The following is a 12,872-nucleotide window of genomic DNA, read 5'->3' on the forward strand; positions in this document are numbered from 1 at the left end:
CTGCTGTTTTTTTTTGCGTCAGACATTATTGTCTACAGTCAATAAACTCTCCAGCATGTTATCCTATGTGTCCATGCACACATAGGTGTTATCAATGGTTTTTGGCTGTAAAAAAAAAAAAAAAACCAAACTAGTGGGTTCTGAGAGGAGTTATTCAGCTGTAAAAATGCTCTAACGTCAAAAAACGCTCAAGAACGCAGCTCAGCAGTGTTTAACGTTTTTGATCCATTAAAAAAAAAAAAAAAAAAACTATGAAACGCTAATGCTGTAAAAAGTAGAAAAACGTTATTGCAAAAAAAGTTGAAAAAATGATGAAAAACTCACTGCAAAGCTACTGGCGTTTTTATAACGTTAATATAACGTCCAGTGTGCATGAGGCCTAAAACGTTAGCAAAAAAAGTATCCATCATGCTGGAAAATATTCAAAACTATCTTTACAATGGTATATACAAATAAAGCATAAAGGAGAGATAGCGCAAGAGACTAGTCATAACTTTTTTTCTCCAGTCCCATAGATGCACCGGTTTTAATTTTTAATTTTTTTTTTTTTTACAATAAAGATTTTATGACAGACAAATAGGACTAAGCCACAATTAAAAAAATAAAAATAAAAATATGTAACAGCCGTTTTAAACGTTTCCAAACAGGCATAGGTTGGGCAGGTAAATGTTGCACTTGCCTGCAAAAAAAAAAAAAAAAAAACATTCAGCTGTCCCTCTCAATTGAACTTCCTACAGTAAACTAAAATCTGATTACTGGTTACTATGGGAGAGATTTACTAAAACTGGAGCACACAGAATTTTGTGCAGCTCTACATGGTAGCCAATCAGCTTCTAGCTTAAGGTTGTTCAATTAAAGTGTTACTAAACCCACAACAGTAAAATCAGTCTGTATATGCAGTAAAGCATGCTGGTTATACTCACTGTGGAACCTAAGGGGTTAATCCTCTGCATTGTGTAAAAAGGCTGTTTGATCCTGTCTTCTCTGATCATCCCCTTCTTCAACAGTCCCCAACCCATCTCCTTATAGAACAGAGCCTTGGGGGCAAGCTGCACATGCTCAGTTTGGTGTGTTTTCCAATATTTTTTTTTCCTTGGTAGGGTGCATGTGATTAGCACAGGTCCAATCAGCACTGTCCCAACAGAGTGTCAAGGGTCCTGAAGCCTCATAGGACAGTCAGAGGAGAATGAAAACCCCTCCTACAAGCTTTAACCAGACACTGATAGAAGTCACAAGACTGCTATATACTGCTGATGAGAAAAGGTATTTAGCAGTTTATATTTATTAAAATAATTGCATTTCCATGTTCTGTATACTTTGGGAGACTAGATATAGTGAATGCAGGCTCCTGGGTTTAGTAACACTTTAAGCTTTGACAATAAAACCTGGAAGCCGATTGGTTTCTATGCACCGCTGCACCAGATTCTGTGTGCACCAGTTATAGTAAATTTCCCCCTATGTGGCAGTACCCCCTGTACATTATAATTGTTCCATGTACTGCATTGCAGAATAAGTCACTATTTATATTGTTCCAACAAATTCTAGTGAGCTTCAAAGCACATGTCCACTAATCCATGCCCCAAAGGGCTGTACAAATCTAAAGTCCTTACAAATATCAGACACTCTCCCTCTAGGGTCAGATTGGATGGAAGCCAATTAAACTATCAATACATTATTGGATTGTTAGGAGAAACCTTTACAGACAATGCAGGAACATACAAATAAAAACAATACCTTCTATAAAGGACCAAGACTGCTGATAATGGGGTAGCACCGGTCCTCCTGCTTGGTTCCAGTAATTGTGTCTCCCCCCCGCTACTCTGATCACCAGAACCCCCGCCCCCCCCCCTCCCTTCATGCAGCTCCAATCCCCCTGTGGGGGACATCTGCTGGGTGTCAGGATAGAAAGCAGCAGAGCAGTAAACATGTCATACTTACATGCCCCTTCATTTCTTGAATAAACACAGTAAGCAACGAGCGTCTGTGTGTTCATTTATAACTGAAGCATCGTAAACTGTTTCCAAAGCTTCAGTTTGTGAATGAACAAGGGGCTTCTGTACAGAACATTTCCTATTCATTCTTTATGCAGTGCAGCTGAGGCAAGGGATTGAGGAATCTACAGTGCTCAGCATAAATGAGTACACCCCAACAGATTAGTTAGAAAACCTTTACTTTCGTTTTAGAATGTAGGACACTATACTACTAAATACTCCCACAAATGTGGGCCATTGATTGCAATCAAGATTTCTTAATTTGCACACACAAAAATGTATTTTTCCTAACAAATTAAATGAAGACCATGTTACAAAAATGAATACACCCCAATGGAAGTCTTAGGCACAAAGCTACATTTTAGACAACAAAATCCTAATTAACAAGAATTCAAACTACAGGCAAGTCCAATTATTCATTAACCGGTTACTAACCGGTTCCCGACCAGGCGCCGCAGTTGGACTCCTTTCACACCGAGCCACCCTGGGCGTCAGCGGTAAAGCACCTCTATTTTTAGCGGTGCTTTACCGTCATTTTAGCGGCGCTATTCGTCCGCCAGCGGGGCGGTTTTTAACCCCCGCTATCAGCCGAAAAGGGGTTAAATCCGCCGCTGCAGGGGTGCTTTGCCGGCGGGATAGCAACGCTGTACCATTGTTTTCAATGGGCGGGTGCACTTTAGGAGCGGTGAGTTCACAACTCCTAATGCGCTCCAAAGAAGCTGCTGGCAGGACTTTTTCTGACGCCCTGCCATCGCACCGCTCCAGTGTGAAAAAAGCCCTCAGGCTTTCACACTGGTGTGAATGGAGCCGCTGTTTCAGGGCGCTCCGCAGGCTTTATTTTTAATCCTATAGCGCCTCAGTTTGAAAGGGGTCTTATACTGCGGCAGGATGGTTCCCCTGGGCGAATCATCGAAGGTGTGCGTCGGCTCTTTAAGACACTGTAGGAGGCGCGCCCGTGCCCGTAGTGTGTCCCCGGAGCCGATGCGAGTGCTCGGCGGGCGCGATGACCGTCAGGCACCCGGGATCGCTCGTGACAGTACGAGAAACAGGATCTGTGTGTGTAAGCAAACCGGTTCTGTCAGAGGAGAGGAGATCGATCGTGTGTTCCTACTAGGTAGGAACACCGATCGGTCTCCTCCCCTAGTCCGTCCCATCCCCCCCCCCCCAGTTAAAACACACCTAAGGAACACAGTTACCCCTTGATCGCCCCCTAGTGTTAACCCCTTCCCTGCCAGTGACATTTATACAGTAATCAGTGCATTTTTATAGCACTGATTGTTGTATAAATGTCACTGGTTCCAAAAATGTGTCAAAAGTGTCTGATTTGTCCGCCGAAATGTCGCAGTCCCGATAAAAATCGCTGATCGCCGCCATTACTAGTAAAAAAAAAAGAAGAAGAAAAATGCTATAAATCTATCCCATATTTTGTAGACAATATAACTTTTGCGCAAACCAATCAATATACACTTTTTTTTACCAAAAATACGTAGAAGAATATATATCGGCCTAAACTGAGGAAAAAATTAGTTTTTGTTTTTTAAAAATGTCCAATATTCAAAATTGTCGCTCTTCTTTTGTTTATAGCGCAAAAAATAAAAAAAACACAGAGGTGATCAAATACCACCAAGAGAAAGCTCTATTTGTGAGAAAAAAAGTATGGAAGTTTTGTTTGGGTACAGCGTCACATGACCGCACAATTGTCAGTTAAAGCGACGCTGTGCCGTATCGAAAAAAAAAAGGCCTGGTCAGGAAGGGGGTAAATTCTTCCGGGGCTGGTGGCTAACAAAGAAAACCCCTTCCATTTCATGCTGTCAGCAATGGCATCACATGGAAGAGAAATGTCACAAGGCCTGAGAAAGAAAGTCATTTCTTTACATAAGTTGAAGGCTACAAGATGATGAGCAAAACTTTACTTATCAGTCAGAATACTGTAGCAAAAGAGATACAAAAATGTAACAAAAGATGGAACTGCAACCATCTCACAGAGATGTCCAGGCCGTCCACGGAAGTTAACACCTCGACGGGGTCTTCTGATTAGAAGGGTTGAAGAAAATCGCCATGCAAGTTCACTGCAGTTAGCTAAAGAAGTAGAAAGCCAAACTGGGGTGATCGTTTCCTGTGACACAATACGGCGTACACTGCAGAGGAATGGCATGCATGGGTGTCGTCCATGAAGGAAGCCTATCCTAAAGCCCATGCACAAAAAAGCCCACCTAGAATTTGCCAGGACCCATGCTTTAAAAGAAGAGGACTACTGGGTCTCTGTACTCAGAGACCAAGATAAATGTTTTTGGAACTGATGGCTTCAAAACTGTATGGCATCGCAAAGGTGAGGAGTACAAAGTAAAATCCATGGTGCCTACAGTGAAACATGGTAGTGGCAGTGTCCTTCTGTGGGGCTGCATGAGTGCTGCTGGTGTCGGGAAGCTGCATTTCATTGATATTATCATGAATTCACAGATGTACTGCTCTATATTAAAAGAGAAGGTGCTACCATCACTCCGAGCCCTTGGTCGTCGTGCACTTTTCCAACATGACAATGATCCAAAACACACATCTAAGGCCACTGTAGAATTTCTGAAGAAGAACAGGGTGAAAGTGATTCAGTGGCCAAGTATGTCTCCTGTTGTGAATGGGATTTCGCGCAAACACATATAAATCAATAATAATCATACACAAGTGTTGGCTGGTGTGTCACGTGGTCTGTGTGTAACCATTAATATAGAAAACATAACAAGTGTCCAATAGTGGTGAAATAATAATAGATGCTGGCTCCTGACTCCTGGCCAGGTAATACAGTGATCAACCAGCTGTGTGACGTGGCTTGGCGGTGGTGTTTCCAAGAATATAAAATTCACGGCTAGACTCGTTCCCTCGATGTGAGTGCTCCCATTGCCCTTACCTGAAGGGGCTTAAGATAAAGCCTTGAGGTGTGTGGTCTGGGGATGTCTCTTCTCTAAGTTGCCAGGTGGTGTCCTCTGGTTTCAGGTAAAAAGATACCTTGGCTACTTCTTGATGGAGTTGATTCTATATCCTTGTCTTCAAGCCAACAAAAAATGAGAAAAAAGAGAGAGGGGGCTCCCAATGGTGTATTACAGTTTTTTAAAATCCAATTTATTTGGGTAAAAATATGTAAAAAAGTATAAAAGGATGACATACACACTGTGGGTACAGTGTGGAGCTGTGACAGAGAAAGATGGCGGCAGAACGCCGTCACCTGGTGCAAAGCTTCCGGTTCACAGGAACAACACCCGGGATCGAAACAGCGTCGGATGTTGTACGTGATAGGCTAGCGGGATCCTACGCGTTGCGCCACGTGACCTCGTGACTTCATCAGGGATCTGATCTGATCCCAATCGAACACCTATGGGGAATTCTGAAAAGACAAGTTGAGCATCACACTCTAGCCAGCATTTATCAATGAATGAATGATTTGTAAGGCGCTGCAAATGCGAACTGAATCGCCTCAAGGCGCTGATGCGTTTGTGTTGTCAGCTTCTTAGAAGAGGTAAGTCTTGAGTTTTTTCCTGAAGGCCTGATGGTTTTCTTCCATGCGGATATGAGTCGGAAGAGAGTTCCATAGCCAAGGTCCCTGGACTGCGAATCTTCGTTCTCCCCTTGCTTTGTAGCGGTATTTGGGAACGAGGAGGAGGTTTTGACTAGATGATCGCAGATTGCGATTCGGTGTGTAGTGTTTTATTTTCTCTCTGAGGTATTGAGGGGCGTTACCTTGTATGCATTTGTGGGTGAGGCAGAGGGTCTTGAATGTGATTCTTTACTGTCTTTACTGTTAGCCAATGTAGGCTCCTCAGGGATGGGGAGATGGACTCCCAGGGTTTTTTTCCTGTTAGCAGTTTTGCCGCCGCGTTTTGAATGGCCTGTAGGTGCGCAAGCTGATATTGGGGTAATCCTATGTAGAGTGAGTTTGCGTAGTCGAGACGGGAATTGATGATTGTTCCAACTACTGCTGCTTTGTCATCTTCTGGGATGAAGGGGATGAGTCTGCGTAGCAGGCGGAGGAGATGGTGAGATCCGCTAACTACTGATCCTATTTGTGCATCCATTGTCATTTCTGAGTCAAAGATAACTCCAAGACTTTTGGCTTTGGTGCTCGGAGAGATGGTTTGTCCAAAGATGGCGGGAGGTGTCCATGGAGTCTTGGTTTTGGGATTTTGGTTAGCGTGTAGGTAGAGAAGTTCTGTTTTTGACCCGTTGAGTTTGAGGGAACTAATGGTCATCCAGTCATCTATTAAAGTGAGGCATTTCTCTAGTTGCTGATGGTGGTCTTTTTGTCTGGTGATGCGAAAGTAGATTTGGGTATCGTCAGCGTATGAGTGGAAGCAGAGGTCTGATTTTTTTGATGATTTTGAGGAGAGGGCGGATGTAGATGTTAAATAGCACTGGCTACAAGGGTGAACCCTGAGGGACTCCACAGGAGATTGCCCGGGTTTCCGAGGTGAATGCTCCTAGTTTCACTGTCTGCGAGCGATTCTCTAAGAAGGATGCAAACCATTTTAGACTAGAATCTGTGGCTCCTGCTACTTCTGTGAGGCGCACAAGTAGAGTATTATGGTCCACTGTGTCAAATGCTGCACTGAGGTCTAACAGTACCAGGAAACATGATTCTCCGTCATCTGTTGCTTCGAGGGCATCGTCCCATATTTTTAGAAGTGTAGTTTCCATGCCATGGCCTGGGCGGAAACCTGATTGTAGAGTGTCCAGAAGTTGATGCGTGTCCAGGTGGTGTTGTAGCTGTTGTACTACCGCTTTCTCTATAATCTTGGAGACGGTGTTGAGGCTTATCATCGGTCTGCGGTGGTTAGGGTCTTTAGGGTCGAGATTGTGTTTCTGTAGCAGGGGTTTGACGATGCCTTGCTTGAGGGTGGTTGGCACAATCCCTTCTTTGAACGACTGATTTATGAGGTGTGTTATAGTGGGAGCCAGGATGTCGGAGCATTCTTTCAGGAGTTTTGTGGGAATGATGTCATTTGGTGATGTGCTGTCTCAAAGGCTTCTCAATGTTTTTAGTCGTGTCAGTGGTGATTGGGGTCAAGAAGAAGTCTGGCGGTTGTGTGCTGTTCGCGTCAATGTCCTCTTTTTGCTTAGGTTGGGTAAGGTTGGTTGCTTTTTTCTGTTGAATTGATATCCGAATGTTGTCGATTTTGTTGATGAAATAATTAGATAACTCATTGCAGAATTCTTGAGTATCGTTTGCTGGGGGCTCTAAGCAGCATGGGTTCATTGATTGGGCGACTATTTTGAAAAGTTCCCGTGGCCGGTTTAAGGCAGTTAAGATGGCGTTCGAGAAATGTTCTTTTTTGGCTGTGAAAATCGCTTTGTGGTATTTCACAGTGAGTATTTTGTAGTTTGTATGGTTTTCCTTGGTAGGATTTCTTCTCCATGCTCTTTCAGCTCTTCTATGTTCTTGCTTGAGTAGGGAGAGAGTGCAGTTGAACCATCTCGAGTTTTTTTTGCGGATGAGTGTTCTGCGTTTTGGTGCTACTGAGTCTGCTGTTTGTAGTAATGCCTTGTTTAGGGAGTTGAGTGTTTGTTCCGTTGAGAGGTTTGAGTTTAGCGATTGTATTTTGTTTGATAATGTGGTTTTGAAGAGTTCAGAATGCAGTTTCTTCTGGGATCTGTTCCAGTGTGTTGTTGAATGTTTCCGTTTTTGGAGGATGGAGTTGGTGGCGATTTTAAATTTGATGGCATGGTGGTCCGTCCATGGTAGTGGTGTGTTGACGAATATGTTGATGTCTATATTCTGTTTGAAGATGAGGTCAAGAGTATGTCCTGAACCGTGCGTGGGAGTATTTATCAGCTGTTGAAGACCTAGCTCTTCCAGTTGGTTAATGCAGGCGGTCGCAATAGGGTATTGGGTGGAGTTTGCCCAAAGGTTGAAGTCTCCAAGTACCAGAAGGTTTTTGGTTTTCAGGGTGTGCATTGAGATGAATTCAGTAAGTGGTGTAAGGAGATTGGTCTTTGGTCCTGGTGGTCTATAGCATAGTAATATGTGAATGGTATCTTGGGGTGTTGTTTGAAGATGCAGGGGGAGCGTCTCCATGAAAGGCACTGAGTTCTGTGAAGTTGGTTTGGTGAAGGCAAGGTGCGATTTGAAGATCACTGCTAGGCCTCCTCCTTTTTTCCTATTCTATGCTCGGTTAGGATGCTGTAGTTCTCTGGCACCAATTCACAGTTAGGTTGGTGTTGCAGTCGGATGTTAGCCAATTTTCCGTAATGAAGAGGCAATCTATGTTGTTATCGATGATGAAGTCGTGGATTTCTAGTCTGTGCTTGATTACAGATCTGGTGTTGATCAGGGCGCATGCTAGTTGTTGTAGTTGGATTGGTGTCTCCCTGTATTTGATGGTTGCTTGTAGGTTGGTCCTTAGTAATTTTTCTTTTTTTAGTCTTTTTTGAGTGGCGGTTGGTAGAGTTGAACCGATGTTTCTTAGCCTGTGGAGTGCATCCGCTGTGTACTTGAAATTTAGGCTCTAAAAGAGGTCGTTCTTGAAGAATGGAAAAAGATAGCTGTTGTAATGTCACCAACTTGTTCATTCTTTGCCTAAAGACTTGGTGCTGCCCTTATCATGGAGGTCATATAAAATACTAGATGGGGTCGTTTTTGTTGTGGGGTGTATTCATTTTTGCATCAATTAATTTGACTAAAACTGAAAATTTTTTAACCCAAGTTATATTATTATTAATCTTAGAAAGAGGATACTCCCGCGCTATCAATAAAGTGAAGATGAAAATAAAATAAATAGTGCAACTGCTGCAAGCGCCGATAGGTGAATCCGGAATCAAAAGTAAGGCCCCTTACACACGTGCGGATCCCGGGAGGATACGTTTTTGGACATCCGCTTGCTCGGCGGGGGAATCGCTCCGTTGATCCCCGCTGAGCCGGCGGATGACTAGTCCATCTCTGCACACTGCGCAGAAACAGACTGGTCAAATCTCCACTTTCTTCTATGGGGGGGATCGGATGAAAACAGACCATCTGTCCGTTTTCATCCAATGACAGATGGAAAAATAAGGTTTTCCTCCGTCACCAGTTTTGGAGCATAGCGGAGACTGATGTCATCAGATGTTCATCCCCTGACATCCGCTATCCCATAGGGATACATTTATGTTCGTTTTTCATCCGAAAACAGATGGATGAAAAAAAGACATACGGTCCCCACCTGTGTGAAAGGGGCCTTATGCAATATATTGTGAATGGTGCAGCGCTGTTGTAAACAAGATTATAAACTTGTAGTTTATTATTTTGTTTTACAACAGGGCAGCACCATTCACAATATATTATTAACCTTACTTTCATCTTAATGACCGGGCCACTTTTTGCGATACGGCACTGCGTCCCCTTTAACTGACAATTGTGCGGTCGTGCGACGTTGTATCCAAACAAAATTTTCCCCACAAATAGAGCTTTCTTTTGATAGTATTTGCTCATCTCTGCAGTTTCTAATTGTTTGCGCTATAAACAAAAAAGAGCGAAAAATTGTGGGAAAAAAAAAACAACAATATTTTTTACTTTTTTGCTATAATAAATATCCCCCCCCCCACTCTGTCAGTGTGAGGCGATGAGAGCCGATTACCGGCATTTCCATGTTTACATGTGACCGGCTGTGATTGGACACAGCCGATCACATGGTTAAAGAGCCACGGCTCTTTACAGAGATCGGGGTCGTGCCGTGTCCTAGCAACACGGCGCAGCCGCTGCACGCTCCCATGGGTGCACGGTCATATGACATCCACCCACAACGAGAGTCGCACCGTCCCTATGTCATTTGACGGTGGGCGGGCGGCAAGCGGTTTAAAATAACGTCACCAAAAAGTCACATGACCTATGAAAAACACCATAAGCACAGTAAAATCTCAACAAAAGCGTTTTCAGCACCTTTTTTTTCAGCACAATGCTGAAAACCCTATTTTTGGACGATAATTTTCACCGGCTGAAATTTCGGCGCATACCTAGAAGTGACACACTGCAGAGCTCAGCGAGGAGAGCTGATCGGAAGGAAGAGACACACCCCCTTTCACATAGAACACAGGAGGAAGTCAATCACAGGCTGTGTGCTGGAGATCCCCTCACCTGTCACCTTTTTTTCTCTTGTCAGGATAACTTGTCAAAAGGCGACTCATGCTTGAAAAGCGCCTGTAATTGGCTATTCCGCAGCCCCAGTGTGAAAACCTGAGTGCTTTTACATTGGGGCGGTGCACTTGCAGGACAGGGAAAAAAAAAAAAAAAAAAAAGTCCTGCAAGCAGCATCTTTGGGGGTGATGTGGGAGCGGTGTACACACCACTCATAAACCGCCCCTACCATTGAAATCAATAGAAAGCGCTTCGGCAGCAGCACTTTTAACCCTTTTTTAGCCACTAGCGGAGGTTAAAAGCGGCCAAAAAACGCCAACGCGGCCAGCGCCATAGTGTGAAAGTCGTCTAACAAATATAGAGAGGGATAGGCTTTGTTCATATTTCATGTCTGAGGTTTACAACCACTTTAATTATATTAGCCAATTTCTAAGAAATGCAAGGTGAGCACAAAGCTTGGAAATAAAAGAAAGACATGTTTCAGTTTCCCAGATCTTCTTCCCAGTGTAATGAAATCATCCACAGCACAATCTAAATACAAGGATAAGACCATCAATTACTTACACTTCCTCTTTTATTTTCAGTGCTTCTTTTGGATTGTTCATTTTGCAGCACAAACCCAGAACTTTCATATACATGCCAAAAGTAAAATCACTGCCATGCTTTGATGTTAACTCCAAAACTTTCTCCAACTCCTGCAAGACAAAAAAAAACAAAATCATAAAAACAACCCAAACTTATACTGCTCGGTTAAACATGAACATTGCTTAAAGTGTTACTAAACAACAGTAAAACCATCCTGTGTATATGCAGTAAAGCATGCTTGGAACCTAAGGGCTTAATCCCCCACATTGTGTAAAAAAGGCTGTTGATGTTGTCTTCTCTGATCCTCCCCTTCTTCCACTGTCTCCAAACCAACCTGCTGACAGAACACAGCCTTGGGAGGCCTTCTGCACATGCTCAGTTTGGTGTGTAATGCTAGAGAGTTTTTTTTCTTTTTTTCTTGGGAGGGTGCATGTGATCAGCACAGGGCCGATCAGCACTGTCCAGACAGAGGGTCAGGGGTCCTGCGGCCTCATAGGACAGCCAGAGAAGAATTAAAACGTCTCCTACAAGCTTTAACCAGACACTGATAGAAGTCACAAGACTGCTATATACTGCTGATGAGAAAAGGTATTTAGCAGTTTATATTTACTAAATTAATTACATTTCCATGCTCTATGTACTGTGAGAGATCAGATATAGTGAATGCAGACTCCTGAGTTTAGCAACACTTTAAAGTTGAACTCTGAGAATTAGGCAAAATTCCCCTTTGTCCAACAACCTTGAAGCAGCCTCTCTCCACACTCGCCTTGCTACACTCTACAAAACACAGACACATTTCGCTTGGCCCATCAGGGCTTAGTCATTGGATGACTATGACCCCAATGGGTGGGGTGAAACGCGTCAGTGGCATGGTTTGTGGAACAGCGTGGGCTGAGGCAGCCTCATACACACACACTGATGCAGATCGGGTCGGTAGAGCAGGTGGTTTTGCGACTATGACACACACTAAGAGCTGAATGCTTGTTAAGTCTAGGGTGGAGATGAAGAGGCCTCTTTAAGTTACTTACAGTCCGTTCAGGCATGGATCTCTTTTCTCCAAAGCGCCAGTCTGTGGGTGTTCCCTCAGCGGCATCATGTACAATGTAAGATTATCAACCCTGCAGTGTACATGGAGGAGGCTAGAGTGACTGCGTCAGAGGCACCTTAGAGAGGAGGCAGTGCAGGACTGGTCACATAGATCAAGGGAACCTATCAAGGTAGAGAGTAGGATGAGTATTACATCTGATTTGGACACCACTAGACTTAACCAGCCGTTAACCCGTGCAGTGCAGTGGGGCCAAATGTCATCCAACAACCTGTGTTTAACGGTGTCAGACTGTCAAATTTGCTCTTCATTCCCATAGGAGCTACACATTAGGGCCTCAAAACAAGAGCACATCAACACTGAGGGTCCCACAGGAGGAAAACACACATCTGAATCCTGGATTATTGAAGATTTGACACAGCAGGTCAACACCATATACAGAAATGTCCTCTTTCTCAGCATTAGTTCTTATTTGTCATTTTGAGGTTTGGGGTTAATGTTGAGAAATAAATTGAGCCTACATTGTGGGTCTATGGTCGAGGAGTTACATGGCAGTAATGAAGCCCTGATTAGAAGTAAACCGCCAGGGGTACTAACCCTTCCCCATTTTATCCAAAAGAAAAAAAAATATTGGTAAAGGACAATGTAACTTTGTTGGAAAAATCAAAACTGTAATGAGCTTAGCAAACCTGTTTATATAAATGCTATACCAATATAAAATGCTATACCTTTTTCCACAAACTAAATAAAAGATTTTGCTATGTGGAGGACATGGCGGAGGAGCAGGGAGAGGGGGGCAGTCGGGGTGATCAGTGCGGCGGTGGGGGGAGTTACAAGCACCACCACCGCACCAATCACTCCTGACTGCCCAGATATCGGGTGAAGCATCGGAGCATTTGCATGAGAACAAGTACTCCTGCAAATGCTCGGTATCGGAACCGATACCGATACTAGTATTGGTGCAACCCTATTTTCCACCTCTGTGCTTGACTGCAGGGATGGTGTTCTTCGGGTCATAGTCAGCATATTTCCTCCTCCATACATGGCGATTCAAGTTAATGCCAAAGAGCTCAATTTTGGTCTCATCTGACCACACGTCTTTCTCCCAAACCTTCTTTGAATCATTTGGATGTTTATTGGCAAACTCCAAAAACGGAAG

The 12,872-nt window shown here is 43.6% G+C and overlaps 1 protein-coding gene across 1 annotated transcript in view; it reads right to left on the reverse strand.

Annotated features, from left to right (window-relative positions):
- Positions 1-12,872, reverse strand: part of LRPPRC (leucine rich pentatricopeptide repeat containing) — a 337,307-nt gene that overhangs the window by 187,697 nt on the left and 136,738 nt on the right. The window contains exon 21 of the mRNA XM_073628468.1: positions 10,648-10,778. Within this exon, the coding sequence (XP_073484569.1) occupies positions 10,648-10,778 (131 nt within the window). The remainder of the gene's footprint in view (positions 1-10,647; positions 10,779-12,872) is intronic.

This window comes from Aquarana catesbeiana, linkage group LG04, assembly GCF_042186555.1.
Source record: "Aquarana catesbeiana isolate 2022-GZ linkage group LG04, ASM4218655v1, whole genome shotgun sequence".
Taxonomy (NCBI): Eukaryota; Metazoa; Chordata; class Amphibia; order Anura; family Ranidae; genus Aquarana; species Aquarana catesbeiana.